The sequence below is a fragment of the Stereum hirsutum genome (assembly GCF_000264905.1).
Source record: "Stereum hirsutum FP-91666 SS1 unplaced genomic scaffold STEHIscaffold_21, whole genome shotgun sequence".
Classification (NCBI taxonomy): domain Eukaryota; kingdom Fungi; phylum Basidiomycota; class Agaricomycetes; order Russulales; family Stereaceae; genus Stereum; species Stereum hirsutum.
Window position 1 is genome coordinate 283,912 of NW_006763151.1, and position 21,892 is coordinate 305,803.

At 52.6% G+C, this 21,892-nt stretch overlaps 7 protein-coding genes and 1 non-coding gene across 8 annotated transcripts; 3 read left to right on the forward strand and 5 right to left on the reverse strand.

Annotated features, from left to right (window-relative positions):
- The first annotated feature begins 3,958 nt into the window (after nt 1-3,958).
- On the forward strand, nt 3,959-5,842 carry STEHIDRAFT_87694 (LIM-domain-containing protein). Its single transcript, XM_007310684.1, has 8 exons — nt 3,959-4,188; nt 4,250-4,270; nt 4,334-4,345; nt 4,401-4,469; nt 4,539-4,546; nt 4,600-5,338; nt 5,403-5,528; nt 5,582-5,842. The coding sequence occupies exons 1-8, from the start codon at nt 4,123-4,125 to the stop codon at nt 5,633-5,635; spliced, it is 1,095 nt and encodes a 364-aa protein (XP_007310746.1). The 5' UTR covers nt 3,959-4,122; the 3' UTR covers nt 5,636-5,842.
- Nucleotides 5,843-6,027: 185 nt separating this feature from the next.
- On the forward strand, nt 6,028-8,288 carry STEHIDRAFT_87696 (uncharacterized protein). Its single transcript, XM_007310685.1, has 4 exons — nt 6,028-6,422; nt 6,487-6,647; nt 6,687-7,514; nt 7,621-8,288. Exons 1-4 carry the CDS (start codon nt 6,095-6,097, stop codon nt 8,050-8,052), a joined length of 1,749 nt encoding a protein of 582 aa, XP_007310747.1. The 5' UTR covers nt 6,028-6,094; the 3' UTR covers nt 8,053-8,288.
- Nucleotides 8,289-8,545: 257 nt separating this feature from the next.
- Nucleotides 8,546-8,657, forward strand: STEHIDRAFT_t291. The gene has a single exon. It is a non-coding gene; the product is annotated as a tRNA-Lys (tRNA).
- A 392-nt stretch (nt 8,658-9,049) lies between these two features.
- On the reverse strand, nt 9,050-10,919 carry STEHIDRAFT_142950 (uncharacterized protein). Its single transcript, XM_007310686.1, has 4 exons — nt 10,407-10,919; nt 10,152-10,329; nt 9,874-10,059; nt 9,050-9,818 (listed from the first exon to the last, which is right to left on the reverse strand). The coding sequence occupies exons 1-4, from the start codon at nt 10,423-10,425 to the stop codon at nt 9,377-9,379; spliced, it is 825 nt and encodes a 274-aa protein (XP_007310748.1). The 5' UTR covers nt 10,426-10,919; the 3' UTR covers nt 9,050-9,376.
- Nucleotides 10,920-11,186: 267 nt separating this feature from the next.
- STEHIDRAFT_87701 (uncharacterized protein) lies at nt 11,187-13,226 on the reverse strand (the record flags this gene model as incomplete). Its single annotated transcript, XM_007310687.1, has 6 exons — nt 11,187-11,756; nt 11,821-11,945; nt 12,002-12,148; nt 12,201-12,415; nt 12,469-13,085; nt 13,148-13,226. The coding sequence occupies 6 exons, from the start codon at nt 13,224-13,226 to the stop codon at nt 11,494-11,496; spliced, it is 1,446 nt and encodes a 481-aa protein (XP_007310749.1). The 3' UTR covers nt 11,187-11,493.
- A 2,253-nt stretch (nt 13,227-15,479) lies between these two features.
- Nucleotides 15,480-15,995, reverse strand: STEHIDRAFT_24606 (uncharacterized protein; the record flags this gene model as incomplete). The annotated part of the gene is made up of 1 exon (XM_007310579.1): nt 15,480-15,995. A coding segment is annotated over one exon (516 nt), but the record flags the coding sequence as incomplete, so codon positions are not given.
- Nucleotides 15,996-16,927: 932 nt separating this feature from the next.
- STEHIDRAFT_105784 (glyceraldehyde 3-phosphate dehydrogenase) lies at nt 16,928-18,407 on the reverse strand (the record flags this gene model as incomplete). Its single annotated transcript, XM_007310688.1, has 7 exons — nt 18,372-18,407; nt 18,293-18,316; nt 18,089-18,159; nt 17,808-18,023; nt 17,629-17,746; nt 17,319-17,566; nt 16,928-17,258 (listed from the first exon to the last, which is right to left on the reverse strand). Exons 1-7 carry the CDS (start codon nt 18,372-18,374, stop codon nt 16,928-16,930), a joined length of 1,011 nt encoding a protein of 336 aa, XP_007310750.1. The 5' UTR covers nt 18,375-18,407.
- A 987-nt stretch (nt 18,408-19,394) lies between these two features.
- On the reverse strand, nt 19,395-21,687 carry STEHIDRAFT_142951 (uncharacterized protein; the record flags this gene model as incomplete). Its single annotated transcript, XM_007310689.1, has 5 exons — nt 20,439-21,687; nt 20,280-20,320; nt 20,058-20,249; nt 19,783-20,034; nt 19,395-19,481 (listed from the first exon to the last, which is right to left on the reverse strand). The coding sequence occupies exons 1-5, from the start codon at nt 21,628-21,630 to the stop codon at nt 19,395-19,397; spliced, it is 1,764 nt and encodes a 587-aa protein (XP_007310751.1). The 5' UTR covers nt 21,631-21,687.
- Nucleotides 21,688-21,892: the final 205 nt, after the last annotated feature.

Sequence of the window (21,892 nt, forward strand, 5' to 3'; positions counted from 1 at the left end):
ACCAGACCATGCCTTAGACGGGCTTCTTGATAATTGGCTGGAACCGGAGGAAGAGCAAATACTTTTCGAAGGATGGTATTCCGCCTCCGAGGATGGACTAGGTGCTCTGCACATCGAATATACACCGATCGCGGACACCACAGCGACGTATTAATGGACTAACACCAACACGGCGATATCGCTACGGCCTCGAAACCGCAACTCAGGACGCCAGGAACAACGTCAACAACCCACAGGAAAGCGATACTTACGGATGGATCCATGATCAAGGTCTTGCACGGCCCGTCTGACGAGCATTGTATTAGGAAGGAAAGAAGGTTAGGTGACATCCTGTAATTGAGAACAGTACAAGGGCCCAGCTTGTCGCTTGAGGCCATGCCGAGCTGTACTGTTCAGGACAGAGCCCACCGATTACTTTGAGCATGCTGTGCAGGTGTGTGCACGACGCAACGGTAACACTGGTCGGAGGACTCTCTCTTGCCCACTGAATTGAAAATCCCGAGACTAGAGAACCCACGACCTGCTTCGTTATGAGCTCTTGCAGGGCGGCAGAATGGAGATCGTTGGACCATGAGTTTGAGGTCCGAACTGTGAAATTGGGAACCAGAGAATGGACCCTATGTTCGAACCGCTCCTCCTTCCAGCTCATGGACATGTCGTGCTTCTTGCGCACAGTATAGACTTGTGATAATTTACTATCAAGAAGTCAAAGGCATCGAGCCCCGTGAGTGGCATGGGCAAGTCGTACACGTCAAAGGCAGAGATGAAAGAATTCTATACCGGAACTTCTGGAATAACGTGGACGATAAAGCTTACAAAAAAAAACTGCTAGCTCAACGTACCTCTAGTCCCGACCGACAAACCTCACAATCTCGTAGATCGGTACTTCCAGCTGACTGTTGTCTGTGAGCTGAATTTCTCCTTCATCTCGCCGACCCGTACAGCTAGACACCGAGCCGTTGTTGCCATGCGATCACAGACTTCGCCTTCATATCGATCGACGCTAAAAAGCAAAAGCATCATAAGTATAGCGACGGAAAAATTTAGGGCAAATTTAGGGCAAAGAGGCAAGGCCGCGACTCCGGAACATGTCCCTCCATTGCTCTTCGATGAAAGCGCCGACACTAGTCAGCTATCAAATAGTTAAACAGTGAATGATCTTTCCTGTCTTCTGGCGGCCTTAACTCATATGCATAGGCCCTAGGCCATAGGTACCTCCTTGATGACCGTTGCTTGAAAGCTGGAAGTCTCCATTTGCGCGACTGTTCCTCCCAGCCGGAGGCCAAGTCTTCGTTATGTGCGCTACGGAGACTCACCCCTATCTATACTGAGAGCCAAAGAACCACTATGAGTAAAAGCGCAAGTGAACGAGTGGACATGAGTAATCAAATCTGTCGGAGGATTCCCTACCTATTGTTTGAACTGAAGGTCCCGATGCTTCTCAAAGACACCTACGATCCCCCTCGACCCCTCGAAATAACCAGTTGTACATCGTAACGACGCAATCTCTTCGAAAGTCCCTTTCAACCTTCCCCTCGAAGGATGTCTCCCGCGATGGCCGTACCTGACTAAATTAGCCATGCCCATGTTCACAGCGACGCAGCCAAGGTTGGCAGCTGAGTCGTGTTGAGCCTACGTTGAACACACTTGGCTGCGCTTCTGCAGTCGTGTCGTCCGGCGTAATCACCTTGTACTGCGAGCGATGGGAAGGCCGATAAAGACCAGTGAGCATTTGTTGCTGCCACGATCCTGACGTAGTGATCATGGATCTGGTACCTTCCGCTTCGTCTCAGTACCGCGGATCGCCTGATGTGTCCCTGCTGCCGACTTCTCTACGCGATTCACGTTAGTAAACAACAGCGTTGAAGTGAAAGGAGTTAGTTACCTGGTTGTACTCGGATGAGTCAAGGGTTTCAATGTTGGCAGTGGAAGCCTACATGAGGATCGTCGTACAAATCTCGCGCGAAATAAACGGCATGATGGCTAGCCCAATGGGCCACCTTTCAAGGGTTGCCTCCGAGGCAACATATTAAATATGTAAATGTTTCGTCTCCATCATTGTCAGTGGTACTCGACGCTTCAGTATGCCGTCCCGGCGCTTCACTCCTTGCCACCCATTCATCAGCGTTGCTACGCGAGGCCCAAAGGTATTCAAAGGGCACGTAGTAAGAGCGCATAGCGTAAGCGGTCGATCACGACCTCCTACATTGTACTGTCAAAGTCAATCGCGCCCCGTCAGACACTTTTCACGGGTTACTCTGTTCTGAGCCTAGCGAATGGTTATCAGTGTCCTAGACGCCAACGATATGGCCGCCGGTGGCGGCTGTTGTGGCTGACCAAAGCGACTCGTGAGCACCACCACCTTCTGAACGGAACAGAATCATCGAACATAAATATAGTCTGCGAGCATTACGATGGTTGTATGCCCAACATTCATCAGCGTTGTTCCTGTAAGATGCCGGTTAAACAGGGGCTGTCAAGCAAAATCGCTTAACGCTCAGATTGTGGCGTGAGCGTGAGGCTGACCAGTAAAATGACGGGTTTCCAGCCACACATAACTCCTTCGTCGACCGGGCCTCACACGCGCACATGGCGTATAACCCGCGAGGAGCACTTCGACCCATAAGACGGGAAGCAGGAAGATCCAACAGCAGCGGAGTGAGCCAGATCTGCAAGCCCCAAGCTTCACCCATACCCACACCACCTCGGAGTTATTGACGAACAACGATCGACTGGACATTCGCCGACGCTCGAGATTCCATTGATATCTGCCCTCCCACTGGCCACATCGCGACTTCTGTATGATAGCCCCAGTGGGCCCAATGTTGAACAGATCTTAAAACGAGAGATCCAATTAAACGTTCGACTAGAAGCGTTTGTTGGATCTCCCCTCGGGGATATGTGCTTTGCCCCTGGTATGCAGCAAGACCGGAGAAGTGCAGATTGTACGTGTGAGCTGTGCGTCCCGATGCCTCGTTGCGTGACCGACTGGTTATGTGGTCCTGGGCGGCTGTCATCCCGGACAGATCCGAACCGCGTAAGATTACCGTGTGGATGGATATTGGCCTATGTTTGAGCGATTATGACCTACATCTAGGCCAGGTTGGAGGCGGTCGAGACGAGCACATGTGAAGGTGAAGTGGAAATAACGAGCTGCGAGAGGAAAGCATAGGGTTGAACGAGGATCTTCGAACCGGCGTTTGGTAAGAAAACATACCGGGTGCCCTTATGCTTCGTGTAAAAAGACATAGACACGTAATAATAATACGTCCAACTTCAAAGCACCGTGGTACAGGTGACCTTTATCTCCCTGGAAGCGAGAACCTGCCCGTCGAATGACGGAGTGACCTTCGGCCACTTGGCCTGAGCCTACGCAAAGAAGCCGACAACGAAGCCGCCGGGGTAGGAGCTGAAGTTAGACACTTGTGTATGGCCGGCTGCAATCCAACGCAGCTGACTCGCTGGATGGGTTCGTGCGTACAGTAGAAGTTTGCGAACAAACCGAGGCTACAAGCTGATATTTTTGCGTCGGAGGCGATGACCTGGCAAGGATAGACCGGCTTGAGAGAAAGATAGGTACATCAATAGAGTCACGTACTGTATGCAGAAGACTTATTGGGCTTCTAGGAGAAGCTGCAAGTCACCGCAACTCTCGTATCAACCGACTTGGACATTCGTTGTCCTTTCCGTGATGACGACTCGGAGGCCGTTCTCCCGTGGAGTTGTAGGACATTCACGAAGCTTGCGACAAAATTATAGCCCTTCCCGCCCGAGGTCCTGTTCATAGGTTGAGTGGCACCCCAGCGGTGGCACACGCGAGAGAAGATCGTGGTGAACGTACACAAAGCGACGGAACCCGAAAGGGGGAACTAGGTTGTGGTAACCGGGTAATGCCGCCGTGTTTACGTCATGCGCTGTAACCGGAGTGCGCTTTGACCCGCTGTGCTTCTTGCCTCCTCCTCATCACCTCAGTCGACCTTCAAGCTCGAGATAATATCATACTATACTCTCTTGGGCAATAATACACAACACCTTTGCGACAGTTTATCTCTTACAAGATCAACACTTGCTCCAGCGTCGTCCTACCTTTGTATCTAGTGTATCATAGCTTGTGCCTTACAAATGCATCCTTATGGTGGAACGCCTATTTGTCCGAGGTGCTCTAAAGCTGTCTATGCTGCAGAGCAGGTGAGTGGTCTCCATATTTTTATTCCATCTTGTTGCTGAGTGGCGCCGATGATCGCAACAGGTAATGGGTCCGGGAAGGAAGGTATGTCTCGCCACTCAACGCTAAATATGAAGCGTATCCTGATCAGTCCTTAACTTCGCGAAGTTGTATCACAAAGTGAGTTCCTCATGTTCTGAGGCTTTGGATATATCATGAACGAATCCCATTTCAGCCTTGTCTATCCTGCATGGAATGCAATAAGCGGCTAGATTCCTATAATCTTGTAGAACATGACCAAGAGGTACGCTTCTGAGGAATATGTTGCGCCGACTTCAGCGCTGACGGTTTCTCCTTGGACTTCTCGGTGCAGCCATATTGGTAGGATTTTTCTTCCATTTGTCATGTTGTATGTCACACTTATATCTCTTCAGTAAGAATTGCCACACGAAGCTCTTCGGTACGCGCGACCTCCGGCAGGCCAACTTGCCGCACCGGGATGGCGCTGCACCCCTATCCCCCACACGCACTGGCTCCTTCCAACTACCCAACGTACAATCTCCCGCGAATACCGGTTCTCCGCGATCATCTGTTGATGGACCGCCTCTACCTCCTCGCACCACCAGATCCCCGCCTCCTCTACCTGGTCGCCACAACAACAGTGGAAGCTTCTCGCTCAAACCAACGCACTCTCTGAGTCCCACCGCCAATTCTTTCTCATCTTCCATCGGTAGACCTACATCGCCACCCGGATCAGGCCACTTCAACTCGGTCGCAGAATACGAGGAAGACGACGACAATGCAGTAATGGATAATACGTCAGAACTCGAATCCTCCGACCGAGAAAATTCACTCCAGCCGCTCTCTCGCACCGGTATTCCCAACCGCACGGTATCAGCAGAATCGCCGCTTCAGCAACGCCAATTCCAAACAGCATCCCCTGGGACCGTAGGGCGCGCACAATCGTCAATTGGAGGGACGATGAGCATGAAGTTCAATGGCAGTGCTACCCTGGGGAGGGGAACTATGTCGCCTTTGACGACTTCTCCGACTGGGACGAGATATGGTGTAGGGTTAACAGGCGAGTTGAAGCCTATGCAGACAGGAGGTAGATGGGGTGCGGAGACGCCGAAGTGCCCTAAATGTGGGAAGAGTGTATATTTTGCGGAGCAGGTGCGTGTATATCCTTGTACTTGATTCCTTCTTGAGGTTGACCATCCTTGCATCGCTACACTAGGTCAAGGCTGTAGGAAAGACATGGCACAAGGGCTGTCTGCGGTGCGGAGAGTGCAATACCACCTTGGATTCGAGCCGTCTGACTGAGAAGGACGGAGAGCCATTTTGCAGTAGGTGCTATAACAAGGTCAGCCTCGTGTTGCCATGTCTCGCGCGGTGAAGTACTGATACAGCCCACAGCTCCACGGTCCTCGAGGAGGAGGTTACGCGTTGCTGGGAAAGGCAGGAGGTTAGATGAAAGACATGCCTCTGTTTACGATCGCTTTATGATAGCGCACGATGTGCTGCGTATGTGTGGACCCCTCCTTCTCCACGAACTATGATTTATTCGTATGTTTTCGGTTTTACTGCTATGTTCCGGCCTCTGTGCTATTGTACGCCGCCATTTATTTTGTCTGCCGGTATATTTGAATTCGATCGCTATAATATGTTGTATTTGAGGCATACATTGTGAGGCTATAAAATAAAGGAAGGACGATTGTTTTGTGTGAGGCCTGCTACGGAGACTTTGAACGAAGGAAGAGATATGTTTACGCCATTCAACAGACGGAGTTTTAAATCACGGCAGTTGCCGAAATTGAGAAGCGGACGAGTGCACAACATCGAAGGTGGCCCCGGACGCTCTAGTCACTACCCCTTGCTACTCACCGCCATCGAGGACGACGGCGACAACGACTGTGAGATTCACAACAGATGGAAACCAATACATTCAAACTGCTTGAATCCACGACGATCAAGACTTTGCACGCTCACAGCTTTACGCGCTCGTCCACTCAAGCCTCACTCGTGCTCACAGACCTCCTGTCCCGGTATCTTTCTCTGCTCACATCGACATGTGCACAATATGCGCAGCACGCAGGTCGAACGAATCTTACCGCACGCGATGCTCTATTTGCCCTGGACGAAATGGGAGTGAATGTGGATGAACTGGGCGATTATGCGAGCGTGGAAGGGATGGAGTTGGGACGATATGCGCAACAACGGACAGCAAGGAGAGTAGAGGAGCTGAATGAGCTCAAGGGTCAGTCGTGCCTTGTCAAATACAGTCGCTGTTTACCTATCAGTTTGCTTCTGCTCATACTTAGCGGTCCTACGGGAGGGTCTCCCATTGTCACGCGAGGTAATTCCGCTGGAATATGCTCCATTACCCGACATCCTTCCCGATGACAACGACGATGAGGATGATGAGGATGATAATGAGCCTGAGGAGGAAGACGAACCTTCTCGTCAGGAGGGAACGACGGAAGTAGAACCACCGAGTGCGAAAGTCAGGAAACATGATGAGATGGAACTTCTGGACGACTTCCCTCCTCTTCGACGTGTGTCGCAGCTGCCAGTAACACCTCCGCCACAACCTACAACGCCTCCACTTCCGCTATCTCCTATCTCAAATCCATCATCCCCAGCCCGCAAACGTCCACGGACAGAGAACTGGCAGCCACCAGACCATATCCCGAGCTTCCTCCCACCCTTTCCATCTGCTTCCCGTGTTTCTCCAGAACCTGAGCCTCTCCCGCTTGCCTCCCTTGCATCGCGGAATCCTGCAGCAGACCGTCCAGCATCTCCGCCTCGGCATTCTTCGACTGCACCAGCAGATTACGCCACAGCCGTCCCATATACGGATTCATCTCTGTCCGGAATTCCAGAATGGCATCTCCCAGCCTCATTACTCCCCTCATCGACTTCGTCTTCCCAGTTGTCGTCATCTCACCCCCGCCTTCCAACCCCCCAAGTCCCGCCCTCTCTTATAGCAGCTTATCACCACATCCTCACCCATCCACCACCCGCGAACCCGAACGCCGCGAACCCCTCTCGTCACCGTGTCGCTATGGCTCTTCTAGACCAGACACAAAAGAAATCACGCTGGGAGCCCGCTGACACGCTCTACGCGAACTTGACGCCTAACCTCCCAACGGTCGCTCCGTTTGGTCCATCATATGCCGTTCCTGTTAATGCAACTCCACAGAATGAAAAGAAAGATGAGGATGGGAAGGACAAGGAGAAGAGATTACCGGGCGTTCATCCGCGTTCCGTCGTTCCATTCGAAAGAGGGTCACCGCTCATAAGCTCTCAAACCTCTCGAATACCGGAGTTAGCGCGCGAGGTGCTGCCGGTATGTCATCTTGCGATCATGTTCCGTTTCAATTTTCTTCAATTTATTTTCGTTGCCTTTTGGGTCTAATCACTCACTCACTTCCATTTTTCATCATTTCCGTCAGAACCTCGTGCATACGCGGGTTACCCGTCTCAGTCACCCGCCCATTCTTTACAGAAGCAACGAGAAGTTGACGTATGGTCCTGGAGTGCCTGCTCATTGGAACAAGACCGCCGTTCCTATCCTCCCTGCAGGCGTTACCGCTGGTCCAACGCCCATCACTAATCTTCCAAATGGCCTGACCAATGGCAAAGGCAAAGAGAAAGCCAAGGATTCCGACAAGGATAAGGACAAGGCGGCGAATGGTGATGGGCCGGAGAAGGAGAGCGTATTGCCGGATGCAAGGTTCTATGCTACCTGGGATTATGAGCCGAGGAACTATAGAGACCAACTAATACCCACCTCGAAGAGAGCCAAGCAGCCAGGTGTTCAGAGCAATATGTTCGGGGTGGGCATGAAGAGGAGCACGAGTGAGAGCTATGGGAAGGCAGGTTAGCTTTTTGCTCGACATCGCGGTGCTTCGGGCATGATGCTACAGTTGTTGGAGTGGATGGACGATGTGTTTGACTGTTTTATTCTTTGTACTTCATTTATTTTCGCTGCGTTGTTTTGTCGATTGCAATTCGCTGTCCTCTTCGTTTCCATGGTTGTTCTTCGTACTTCTCAGAGCTACACTCCATGCTGTAGTCTGTACTTAGGAGAGTGGTCATTGAGCTCGACTCACGAAACCGGATTGCGTAGTGATTCAGAGCTATTGACATCTGCAGAAGACCTACGAAACACCTGGGGGTTTATTTATTTAAATTGAGTGGACCTCTTCGTGGTGCACCCATGGATGTTCAGACTTGATATTGTGTTCTGATCGGCTACCAGTGACTGGTGAATTTTGTGGTCTCGTGGTAAAGAATTGAATTTAAGGCTCTTGAGTTGGTCCTAGCCTTCGGTCAGAGCAGAATAAATTATAATGTCACTTGATACACCATAAATAAGCCCCGCTAGCTCAATCGGATAGAGCGTCAGACTTTTACGAACTTCTCCTCTCAAGGGTCCAATCTTGTAAATTCAATCTGAAGGCTGCGAGTTCGACCCTCGCGCGGGGCTATTTTGTTGCGGCCAACTGTATTTCTGTTCGACAAGAAGGGTAGCGAAGGGGAAAAAGGAGAAGGAGGGGAGAGGGGGAACGGAGGGAATGGAGGGGGCGGAGGTGAAGGCGAAGGAAGGGCACCTTGCGCGGTGGCGCGCCGCGGAATTGACAGATCTTGCGTTCGAACCCGAGTGAGACCATTCTCCACAGTTATAGCACGCTGTCTAATGACTTTCTCGTGTATTTATCTCCAATACGAGAGAGCATGGCCGTCGATTAGGACGACTGTCTTCATATTCAATTTGGCCACCCTCGTTCGTGGGACTGGCCCCGAGTTTCACAGTCGAGGTATTAAGATCATGTAGGTTTTTCGTAGGCACAAGCCGTGTTATCGCACAGGGAATACAGAGCCAAGGAGATAAAATCACAGTCCGCTAATCGCTACAATTTCAAGGAATGGAGGTATAAGAGCTACAAAATACGACGACCGGTACCGGTACCAGCCCATTATTCGCAAATACCCTAAAGACGACCCAGCCTACAATCATCGTCCAGAAATCATCCAGCGTTCGTCGTTGATCATCGTCCTCCCCGTTCAACGGGTCTCGGGGCACAGTGTCCTCGTAAAGCGACATGACAAGCCATCATATGGAGGCGAGCGTAAGCGACCGGGGAAGGAGAATCCGCAATCCGAAAGGACGAGGAACCCGCGCAAGGCCAACAAGCAGCATAAAACTCAAGCTCTCGACCCAGGCGCATACTTCGGCAAGCTCTCCAACGGCCTCGAGATCAAAAACCCCTTCAAACCCGCCTTCTTCTCTCCCTGCCTCCCAAACCCAAAGCCCGCAAACCTATCTTCCCGGTCCGCCGCCGGCTCCTGCATCCGTCCCTCCTCATCGACCCCAGCCCCAGCACCCTTCTCCTTCCCAAAATGAGACGAAGCGAACGAGTGTGCCGCGGACGCGGCGGAGGCGGCGCGCTCGACGTTGATGCCGGCGACGTTGGTGGGAAGGACGGATTTAGCGTGGTTACGCCAGTTGAAGATGGACCGTTTGGATTTCGCGTGTTGACGGAAGATGAGGCCGAGGAGGATGTTGAGGCAGCCGAGGGCGAAGAGGAAGAAGGCGGAGACGAGGGAGAAGTCGTCGACGTGGTGTGACAGGACCGCGGCACCAATCCTGAGGAACCGCATCAGTGAGATCCTAGGGGAAGAATAATACTAGAGGGACGCACAAGCATTGAATGACACCGAGTGCACCGAGGCCAAACTCGGACCCGAGCACAGGAAAATACCGGTCGAAAAAGGCGGACGGCCAGCCAATCTCAGATAGGATGAGGACGATGATTTGAAAGATGATGAGCAGACGGTTGAGGACGGCCCAGAATGCACCAGCCGGTTGGTTGGGCACCGTGCTGTCACTGTAAGTCAAAAGTGCCACACTTCAGTGAGCACTTTTCGCCAAGGTACAAGCAAGACAAGGGCACGCGACAGCAGAAGGTAAGAGACGTACGCAATATACTCATAGCTCATCAGATTACTAGTCGAATTCGACGAATCATCCTTTCCCTCCGCAATGAACCGATTAACGGCCTCGACATCATGTACCATCGTGGTGATACTACTGGCAAACACGAGAAGACAAGCGATGATGGAAAGAGCACGGATGGCGTTGAGACCGATGAAGACGTCTATACCACGGAAAATTCATTCATTTCATCTCATTAGTCGACACGTTTTGGGGCAAGAAGTACAGGTAGCAACTCACATGCGCGAGGGGGAAGCATTCTGAGTGTATTGGATGGGGACTATTAGGGAGGTAAAGCGAGCGTAGACTTGTTGATGAAGCGAGCGGAATTCAAGAAGAGATTGTCGTGGTTGTAGCGAGTGCACAAAAGTATATATCCTCCAATTGGCGTGGAATGGGTGAGCCTGCACCGTCGAGCGATTGAGAACGGGCTGAGGAGGCGTCAAGCGTGTGGGCGTGAAGGAAGAAAATAAGAATGATAGGCTCGGATCCTGGAGCCTAGTGAACCGTCTATATAGCAAACAGGAACAGACAGCGACTTCGAACACGAACACGAGAGGGAAGAGGACAGGGTGAAGCACCCGAACGCACAGAACAAGCGTATAAAAGAGCACCCACCCCAGCTAGCTATAGAGTCGAGACTGAGAAGATCGCCCAGGCAACGAGGCAGTTCAATGGCATTGTTCTCTTTGAGTCGAGCTAAGGGTCCATATGTCCTCCACGCAGCCGGCCTCATTGTCGACGAGAATGGAGCCTGAGAGCGCGACCTCGAAAACAAAAGAGGACAAGACAATGAGGAACGGGAATAGCCGAGGACGCGTCGTGAACACGGCACAGCCACAGGCGCGCCGACGCGTTGTGGCCAAATGTGGCAAGCGTTTGTTCCTCCGTTGCTGGCCCCGATATCCGCTCAACGCCCATCTCTTTGCGACCTAGGAATCACGTCTTCAGAAAAGCCACACGCGCATAACGAAATGCCACGCCCAACCTATGACCGGAGAGGATGATCCAATTTTGATTTCAGTGCAACGTAGCAGCAATCCAAATCCCAACATCCACCAGACTAGGTAACTAAATATACAGGCCGATATCATAGAAGTTGGCGAGAAGTACTAAGAAGCTAGAGGGTTTACTATGGTACTGGTACAAGAATGATGCCCGGTCCGAGTCCGTGAATCGTTACGGTCATGAAACGAGGAGCGCAGATGATGATGGTCGGTAGGTGGGGAAGGAAGGGGGGAGGGAGGATGAGGATGAAGAGGTAGCATTCGACAGCAAAGATTCAAACTTCGAGTTACGACAACTGAACGACAACAACGACGACAAATCACAGGTCATACTTGGCCTTGACGGAAGCCTCAGCGGCGGCGGACTTGACGGTCGCTGTACCCTTGGCACCCTTGGACGTCGCCCAATCTACATTGTCGGCCGCACGTTCCTTGGCGCGCTCGGTAGAGCCAGAAAGGAGGTCGACGACCTGAGCGAGCTTGTCCTCGGCGATGTGAATGCCAGAGTTCAAGCTATCGCGAATGCGCTGGATGAACTCATCGGTGCGGGTAGAAGCCTGGACATAGCGGATACGGACTTCCTCTGTAAAATCCACGAGACGATCAACATCTGCGGAGACTATATAAGAAACAAAAAGGAGACTTACGAAGGAGACCGGGACGAGTAGTGGGGAGAGCGTCCTCAGAGACACCGTGCTCGCGGAGGTAAGCACGGAGACGGGCATCAGGCCAGACCAGGTATGCGCTAGCCTTGGCGCTGGAGTCCTTGTACCTGATGAGGTCGTTAGCTATTACTCGTGAAAAACGATCCACACAAAACGGACTTACTTAGTGTTGATGAGTTTCACGAGATGCTCACGGCTCATCTTGGAGGCCTCGTCGTCGGAGAGGTAGCCGTTGGAGACCAACCATGCGCGAATGTCAGAGTCGCGCCACGAAGCCCAGGCAACATCCTCAGCGTGCGAGTAGTTGTCGCTGAAGACTTTCATGAGTAAAGGAACGAAGAGGAAGGAGAAGGCTGACTTACCCGACGAGCTTCTGGAGCTTCTCGCGCTTGATCTGGGCGTCACTCTTGATGATGTTGTGTTCGACAAGCCAAGCCTTGAGCTCAGAGTCGGTCCAGCTATCCCATACATGCGTGGTGCTGTCGTAGTAGTAGTTCTTCATGCGCTCAGCGAGGGTCGGGCGGGGAGGAGGAACGTCGTTGTGGGGATAGACGCGGTGTTCATACAGCCATTCATTCTACGAAATGGTCAGTCGGACGTAACACAAGGAAGGAGATTGCGGTGACACACGAGGTAAGAGTCAGACCAGGCATTCCACACGGGGTCAGTGACCTTCGCATACGAATCCTTCATCATCTTCAGCATCTCATCCCTGGTCGCCTCCTGCTTCGTCTTCAACACGCCCTTCTCCTCCAAAAACGTCCTCAGCCGGTTATCGTCCCACGACGAGTAGACGTAGTCCTTCGAGTCGTCGAGCTGGCGCCCGACAGTGTTCGTCGCTGCCGCAATGGCGGAGCTGATGGACTGCGTGGCCTGGTAAGCCGGCGATCCATAGACGCCAGTCGAAGCCTGGTACGAAAGCGAAGAGGCGGCGCTCTGGTAGTCCTTATACCGTTGCTTAGCCAAAAGAACAAGCTGTTCGCGAGGTCCAGAAGGGTTGACGACGCCTTGCTCAAGGAGGAACTGACGAAGAGTCGACTCGTCCCAGGTGTCGAAGGCGGAGTCCTTCAGGTTTTGGAACGCCTTCTGCGCGCCGGCGTATTGTTCGGCAGTGAAGGCCTGTGTTGAAGCCCAGTTGGACTTGACGAGCTCCTGCAGATCTTTCTGAGAGGTTGTGCCCTTGGGTATTTGTACGTTATGTTCCTTGAGCCACGACGTCAATTGCTTCGTGTCCCAAGTCTGGTAAGCTGAATAGGGGCGCGTCATGAGCATGTTGAAATAAAACGCGAACATCGTGGAAGGCACGTACTTGGGGTGTCGGATCCGAACCACGAAGCCTGTGCGCCGAGCGCAAATAGCGAAAATGCCAGCAAAGCAGAGAATTTCATGGCAGAATTTTGTGGGTCGTCGTAGGAGACGAAGAGCGATGAATGGACACAAGACGGGATGCGGAGGGTTATATAGGGCAGGCAACGGTGCCGCTGATGCGCGATGATGACGTCGTGAGAGCCAAATAGACGCGCCCATGACGGCTCTTGACGCCACATCTCCACCCTCGCCAGTGCCCAGCCTCTGCACTCGGTGACGCTCTGTCTTTCTCAATGCCACTTTGGCATCGCTAACACCATATGTCGAGCCGTTTGACGAGCGGGTATGGAGCCCTTTTTCGGTAAGAAACTTCGCAGGAACGTGTGTTCATGGGACGAGACCAAGTCTAGCATTGCGCCACAGTGACACTGAAGGTGTGCGCTAAGATTGTGTAGAAGGATTAGTGTATGTATAGATCGTAAAATGTCAGAATATAGTCCATCAAAATCGACATCTAGTAAGTAATACAAAACTATGTGCTGCAAGGTGCCTCCTGGTCATGGAAAGTCGAATAAAGAGATCTCGACTGCGCACAACTCAAAACAAAACTCAGAGTTCTTCTCTCATACCGCATCCACACATCCACCCAGATCATCGAACCCGTCCCAGCCGGTATTGACCTGGCCATACCCACACCCGGTAAACCCCACATCCATCTCGTCTCCTGATAGCCCGACACCGCCCTCCATCGACGCCAAGAAAGGATCCGATCCCGAACTAGACGACGTTCCCGCAAAATCGACCTCATACAACCAGCTTCCGTTTCCGTGGTCGTTAATTTTAGGAGTCGCCTCGTCGAGCATAAGCGGGAACCGATCCCGAGTGTTTATATCCAACGACTCCAGCCAGTCGCAATGAGACCAAGAACTCGGAGCTTTGAGCCCATGACCTCCTCTGTCGGTTCCAGGTTCGAAAGACATCTCGTCTCGAAGTTGGGCCTGCCCTTCGAACGAGTACGGAACACTATCCGAAGACGACGAGTCGAACATCAATGCGCCCCAACGTTTCGCCTCCTTCGTTCCTCGTGTACCCTCGTCACGACCAGGAGATGTCCCAGCGTCCGAACTACTAGCCTGCGCATAGTCGACATCGACATCGAAGTTCCTCCGCGTAACATGCTTGACGTTCCCAAGATGGACCGGCGAAACCGGCGGGCAATCGAATGTGGTAGGATTATGCTGACGAGCGTTGGAAGGGGTTGTATGCTCGTACTGGGGCTCCCCAGAGAAACGGCGTTCAAAAGAAGAACCGGGATAGAGCAGGACCATCGGCGTCGAGTCGTTCTCCCCCACGATTTCTTGGCAGGACTCATGTGCCTCCACGCCCATCATCACATCTTCCACTCCGCGCTCCATTGGCCCCACCCTCGTCCCTGCTTCCATCCCTTCATCTTCGGCATCAGTCTCACGCCTAACATCCGGATGCGCCCCACTTATACCCTGATCTTGCAAAGCCGGTAACGTGGACGTTAAGCCGTTGAATCCTAGCACAGCGTTGATGGCCGTAGGCACAACCGGAGGGAGAACGATGCCTCGTTTCTCTGACAGGGATCCCCGGCCGAACGGCTTCGTCTGTCGAGGAGCTACCGAAGCACCAGGGGAGGGAGTGGACGTAGACGTGGGGTTAGAAACAGCGTCCATAGGAGAGTTGAGTAGACACTGGAGAGACATCGGGTTAGAGCGCTGTATCGACTGTGCTGAAAGATTCGTGGCAGAAGAATCGAGAGCAGACGTTCCTGCAGGAGGAGGCAACGGAGAACCGAGAGCAGGAGAGAAAGCGTCGTTGTTGAGAAATAGGAACATGTTTGGCTCCGGAGAATCGAAGATAGTCTTCGGAGGAACAGCGTTAGACTGGAAGGAATCGCCAGCGAAGCCCATAGGATTGCCAAAGTAGTGAGGATGATAAGTGTCGTAGCGCCCGGGCAGGCAGAGCTGCGGCGAGCCTATCCTAGACGAGGGGGCCGGGTACGACAAGTAGGACTGCGAAGGAAGCTGAAGACCAGAAGCAGACGACGAGGTAACAGTACAGTCGAGATCGGCCACAGCGTCCGTGTAAGGCCCAACAACATAGCCGGAAACCGAGTTGTTGAAGTTCGAAGCTACCAGGAGAGCCTGAGCCTGCACCTGCACCTGCGCCACAGCCGACTCCGCGCCCACTGGCCCACCCTCAAGCGCCAACCCATCCTTCACGACCGCCGCCCCAAGAACCGCCACCACACTCTCAATCGCCTCCTTCTCCTTATTCTCCGCCTGCCTCTTCTGACTCTCCACCAACACCCCAAAATCCGGATTGCCCGTCTTCTTGACCAAGCAAGTCGGACAATTCCTGACAAACAACGCCACGAGCTCCTTGGGTATCCAAGCCCAATGCTCCCTAATCACCGCACAGGTCCTGTCTCTCCCCCCATGCCCACACATCGCATGACAGCTGCACAGGATCTGATACATATGCTCCTTGATCGCCAGAGGCTTCTTATCGTGCACGACGATAGGATCGAGCGCGTGCGGGTTCGCGGCGAGGTTGGACGTAGGGATGGATGGAGATGCACGAGCGAGTGTAGTCTGAGGGTAACTGAACGTGAACATCTTTCGGATCCACCAGCGGGTTTGAGCGTTCGAGATACTTTGATTTTCGGGGTCTTCGAGGACGTCCCAGATGGTGTCGAAGGTTTGTTGATCGATGAGGCAGCGTCCTCGTTTACGAGGGTTGAGACCGGCTATCCAGCGTTCCTCGACCTGTTTGTACTGTTCGTACGTGAGGTATCCTGGGACGTCGGCGGGTATGGATTGAGAGTTACGAGTAGCGAGAGGCACTGTAGACTGAGCAGCGGGCGGTATTCCTCCGGAAGCTGCCACACCGCGTGGAACGTTGGTATGACGAAGAGCACGAGAAGAACCCACAGAAGTATAGTGTGCATTAAGTCTAGACGAACAAGGAAAAGAGCTAGGACCAAGAGGATGAGTGGGCGGCGGGAAGGAATGTGTGGCAGAAGGTAGCTTCAGAGTGTTCTCATCGACAGGAATGAAGTTCGAGCTGAAGGCCGAGTCTGCAGAGGAAGAGTTCGCTACCAGAGCGGTCTTCCGGTATGGCTTGGTTGAACATGTCCTGGCGGCAATTCGCGCCAGGCGGATATCCTCTGTCGTGTTGAGCGAAGGCATAAGTTGCAAGTTCGCCGCAGAAGGGTTCCGTATTAGTAGAAATGTTACAGGAGACTAGACGATAACAAACGGTCGGTTTCGCGCGCAACTATGTCAGCGAGGAAAGGAGAACAACTCAAAGACAGAACGAACGCACCGACCACGGAGAAGGTGTGTTGTGGTCGTGAGGAGACTTGAACCAGAGGAACCGCGCCACCGCCGCCAAACCACACTCGGTGGCGGGCGGCGGAAAGAGCCCGATACTTTGGCGCATTTCGTACTGCGTCATTTCTTCTTGATTTTTCATCTTGATCGAGCTCGTTCGTCCCAACGACCCGTTCGCACAGATGCAAGTACAGTACGCGCCGCTTCTGCATGGTATATCACAAAACTACAAGTTTCTTCCTTTATGTTATACGTCTATGGGTGATGAACAACAAGCGTCATAAGAACATTAAAACCTGTACAATTCCTTCTTCTTTTTCTCTTCCCCTAAAATACAGAGCGACTTCTCAAAATCCAGTACGTCCCCTATGCAGCGCACGCGGCGCGAGAAAAAGAATAGCGATCGTCGGCGAAACCTTTTAGGCAGAGGCGTCCTTCTCGGAAGCGTAGACGAGGAGGTCGACAACACGGTTGGAGTAACCCCACTCGTTGTCGTACCAGGAGATAAGCTTAACGAAGTTCTTGTTGAGCTGGATGCCGGCGGACGCGTCGAAGATGGAGGAGGCAGAGTTGCCGATGAAGTCGGTGGAGACGACGGAGTCCTCGGTGTACTCGATGATGCCCTTGTAGGGACCCTCGGCGGCCTCCTTGAGGGCGGCCTTGATGTCATCGTAAGAAGCGGGCTTCTCGAGACGGGCGACAAGGTCGACGACGGAGACATCGTTGGTGGGGACACGGAACGCAAGACCGCTGTGTGACAATCATACGATCAGATGAAGTCTATACAAGATCCAAGCAATCGTGACGTACGTGAGCTTGCCGTTAAGGCTAGGGATGACCTTGCCGACAGCCTTGGCGGCACCGGTGGAGGAGGGGATGATGTTGCCGTTAACACCACGGCCACCACGCCAGTCTTTGTGCGAGGGACCGTCAACGGTCTTCTGGGTGGCGGTGGTGGCGTGGACGGTGGTCATCAAGGCCTCGACGATACCGAACTTGTCGTTGATGACCTTGGCGAGGGGTGCCAAGCAGTTGGTCGTGCAGGAGGCATTGGAGATCTGGCGAGGTATGATGCCTTAGTTACAGAAACTCAGTCACGATGCACAAGGAAAGAACGTACGACGGTGAGCTTGGGGTCGTACTCGGTGTGGTTAACACCGACAACGAACATGGGGGCATCGGCGGAAGGAGCCGAGATGATGACCTTCTTGGCGCCACCCTTCAAGTGGAGGGAAGCCCTGGGCACAAGTCAAGACATCAGCGGATGATCGGATAGCATAGAAGTGAAGCTTGGCTCACTTCTCGATGGTGGTGAAGACACCGGAGGACTCAATAACGTAGTCGGCGCCAACAGATCCCCAGGCGATGGCAGCGGGGTCCTTCTCGCCGAAGACGGTGATGGGCTTGCCGTTGACGACGAGCTTACCGTCCTTGGCCTCGACGGTGCCCTTGAAGCGGCCGTGTACGGTATCGTACTTGAACATGTAGGCCATGTAGTCGAGGGAGATGAAGGGGCTGTGGAGGAACGGCGGATGAGATGTGAATATTTCGATAGGGGTAATCGCAGAAAATAAACGCACTCATTGACGGCAACGACCTCAGTGCGCTTGTCCTCGATGGCAATACGAAGGACAATACGGCCGATACGACCTTCATTCACCGCTGTGAGCCAGGACTTGTGCAACAGAGAATGATTGAGACTCACCGAAACTAGAAAATAAGACGATCATTGAGCGTCAATATCCCTATCTGTACCTTTTTCCGCCCGATAAAAAAACGAGTACGAACCCGTTGATTCCGACTTTGACCTGGAGACTCTCATGAGTACGACATCGAGAAAGGAAGAAAGGAAATAATGCGTACCATTTTAATGTGGTGGAGGGTGGTTGTGGTGGTTGGTTGTGGATGTGGGTGATGAAGAAAAGGAGGGCGGCTAGGGCGAAGGGGGGTCGATTTTATACTCTTGCGTCGGACGCTCGGAGGAGATTATCAGAGACTGATCGGAGCTTCGGCTGGGTCCCGCAAAGCCCATTCCGCCCCGTCACCGGCTCAGTTTGGGTACCTCCAAGACTGCGCCACTGCCAGGCATCGATGGCCGTCCGTCTGGACTCTTCGACGTCGTCGAGGCGTCATCCATCCACATGAACACAGAAAATAACTCTCATTCTCGCTCAGCCTCGGTCACAGCCTGCGACCGGAACATAGAATGTCGAACGTGCTCGGCGAGATGACTGTCGTCCTAGACTGACTCGACCTCATGCTGACTGTGATGTTTATTGCATATTATCCATGCACTGCTCGATGTCGTCAATTCTCGAATTCGAAAACACATTTCTTGTACACCCTCCGAGCTATTTGTGAACGGCCATCGACGGGCTTCACAAGCTCCATTCACTTCGTGCGCACCCTGATCTTTCTTCGATAACCACCTGGACGAATTGCCTCTTTTGCAGGAATGGCTCACCGGGCTGTATCTCCTGACTCTCGTCAAGGGAATGACGCCTGCTCGCGCTATACGCTTATTTTGATGGCAGTGGCGCTGTACCGTTTACAATCCGGCGCTAGCACTCGTCAGAAACCTGCAAGAGCGTATCTCCCTCCGGTTCACACGTAGGGTGGCCTCATCTTGCGTCTGACTGGACGCTGGAATCATCCAATGGAGTCGGACCGAGCTGTATCAATCGTTTCGCGTCCGGAGGAAGGTGTGCATGCATGCTTGGACGCTCAGGATAACAAAAATTCCCCTGCCAGCGCATGTCGTCCCACTTTTCTATACCGCAAGTCAAACTGAATTGGCCGCCTCCGCAAAGCATGCAGTTTATCGTTGTTTTTTTGAGGTGAGTATGCGGAGTTTTCCCAGCCGACAATCATCTCCAGCGGTCGCTATCATCTACAGTACTCGCGGGCTTGCCCAATCAGACGTGCCTCTTCTGTCTCTTCTCTTTCTTGGTGCTGGTCAGGCACACCGCATGCCTGTATTGTAACTTTGTCAGAGTGCCGCCGATATGTCCGCTCTGTCCTGATGCACTTTCTCAGACACCGCGCACAGTACCCTGGGTGTTCAAACAGTTACAACAGACATCCCCTGCGCCTCTCATCAGTGGTGGATTCTTTGTTTTGGTCTCGGAACTAAACAAACGTCATTTTGGTACGATATTGCAACGGCTTCTGCACGACCTTCGCTTCATCATGCTCTGCATTGTCTCGTCGTTTCATCCTAACTTAGGACTCTTCTTCACCTTTGCTCGGCCAACGGGTCTGTTCCGCCACACACCGTACACGCCACAGGGGCTTTCCGACAGTCACCCAACGGTTGCCCAACGGCAAAAACCGGTCGATCTTGCCTCCGTTGGATCCCGGCTACAAATCCCTCTCTCTTGATCCGTCTTTTCATCGCTCGTGCCTCTCCGTCGAAAATCGCCAGATACACAGATCCTGACATAGATCTCCTATCCCGTCCGTTCGCGATGTCAATCTGCAATACTTCAGGTTCGGGCCCTTTTGCGTTTGTAGGGCCTTCTAGCCTCTACACGGAGAATAGGACATCACCATCACACTTTGCCTTGCTTTCGCTCTCTGGGCCCCTCCAGAATGTGTAGAGGCCTCAAGGACAGTGGCTCTGCTGCAAAGATTTCGGGGCACCGCAACATGTCCCATGACTGTAGCGGTCCCTTTCAAAGCACCATCACAGTCTGCGCCACCTCGAAGAAGCTTCAACTTCACATCGATCTCGGTCCTGTTCTATATATGGAACTTGTTCAGGTTTCGTACCAGAGAGAAACGAAGATCGGCGGTGGTTCTGTCTGGATGAACTAGACAATCTCTTGTTATACACGAAGCTACATATACATTATACATGATTGGACAGTACATACAAAGTAGCAATATAGATACAAAATTACAATTACAATCAAATCTTCGCGCTCGCACCCCTCATCCTCTGCCCATGATGTACAACTCTGCCCTTCGGCCCCAAGCCCACATTCTCCATCTCCCGCCACGACGCCAAACACCACATCTTCGACCGCCTCTTCGTAACATTAGGTCTACACGCCATCATCGCCGCATCCTCATCTCCACCCATTCCAGTTCCGTCCAAAGCACTCTCAGACCGACCCTTGAACACCGGAAACGTCTTCCCCTTCCACCTCGTCCACGACCTCGTCCACCTTTCCTGTGTACGACCGGAACCCATAGGATCGCAATGAGTACCACCACCCATCGTCTCTTCCGAACTCGACTCTTTATCCGAATAATCTAACCCGACCTCTACCCCTTCCATCCCAATGCCAATGCCAATCCCGAACCCCAATCCCAACACATCCCTCTGTATCACTGCGCCTTCAAGTTGCACCGTAACATCCACACAACATCTATAATGCGGCAATTCATCTGACGAGGCTGGCAGTGGATCGTGGTGAGTGTGAGTGTGATTGAATCCAACAAGTCCACAGCACGCAAAATCCATATCGAGCGCCTCCGCGGTCTGACTCCGATGCTCGTGTTCGTGCTTGATCCTCGGTGTCACCGCCGCCCTGATAAACGCGAACGAGCTTCGACGAAGTCTTCGTTGTTGTTGTTGTTGTTGCTGGTCTCTATCTCTAGACTTATTATTTTCGCTGTACGTATCGGAAATTGAATCGGCGTCGAGGTCGATGGGAGAGAGCGGTGGCGAGGCGGTCAATATCGATCCATGGGCGTATAGAACGTCTTCGTGATGATGATCCAGAAGGATGTCGGACGAGTGTGGCGACGGTGATGGTGATGGTGGCGAATTTGATGACGACGACGAAGGTAGTAGAGAGGAAGAAGAGATGATCTTAGAGGAGGATGGAGATGCGAATGGAGCGAAGGCTTGATTATGTGAGGGTCGACGTGAACCATGGTCGAGGTCAAGAGCGGAAGGTCGTCTTGGGGTGGCGGGTCTGCCGAGAGTGGACACGATAGGAAAGTGAGGTTGAGATCGGTGGTGGCGTAGGTGGTGCTGATATGGGTTTTCAGTAGAGAGATACTCGGGGGATGATCGGATGTGATGAGGTGGAGGAGGGGAAAGAAGAGAGGTTGACCGGTATCTCAAGGAGTAAGTTGGGTTAGAGACAGCAAGCAGTGAGGGAGATGTCATTTTCGTGGTAGTACTAGCGTCTTTTGTGGGGTCCGCAGCAGAAAAAATAGAAACGACAATATATAGCCTATGTGTGGATAGCGCGAGTGTAAGTGGCCAAGGATACAGCAGAAGAACTGTCGTACAGGTCTAGTAGGATGGATGATGCCCAAGGGTGAGCGGAAATATTAGAGCCGGACGCTGTCCTCGACTCCAGTACATATAGGGAGCTCGAGACTGTCAAAGACATTGCCGCCACATGCGGCACTCATCCAGGGACCAG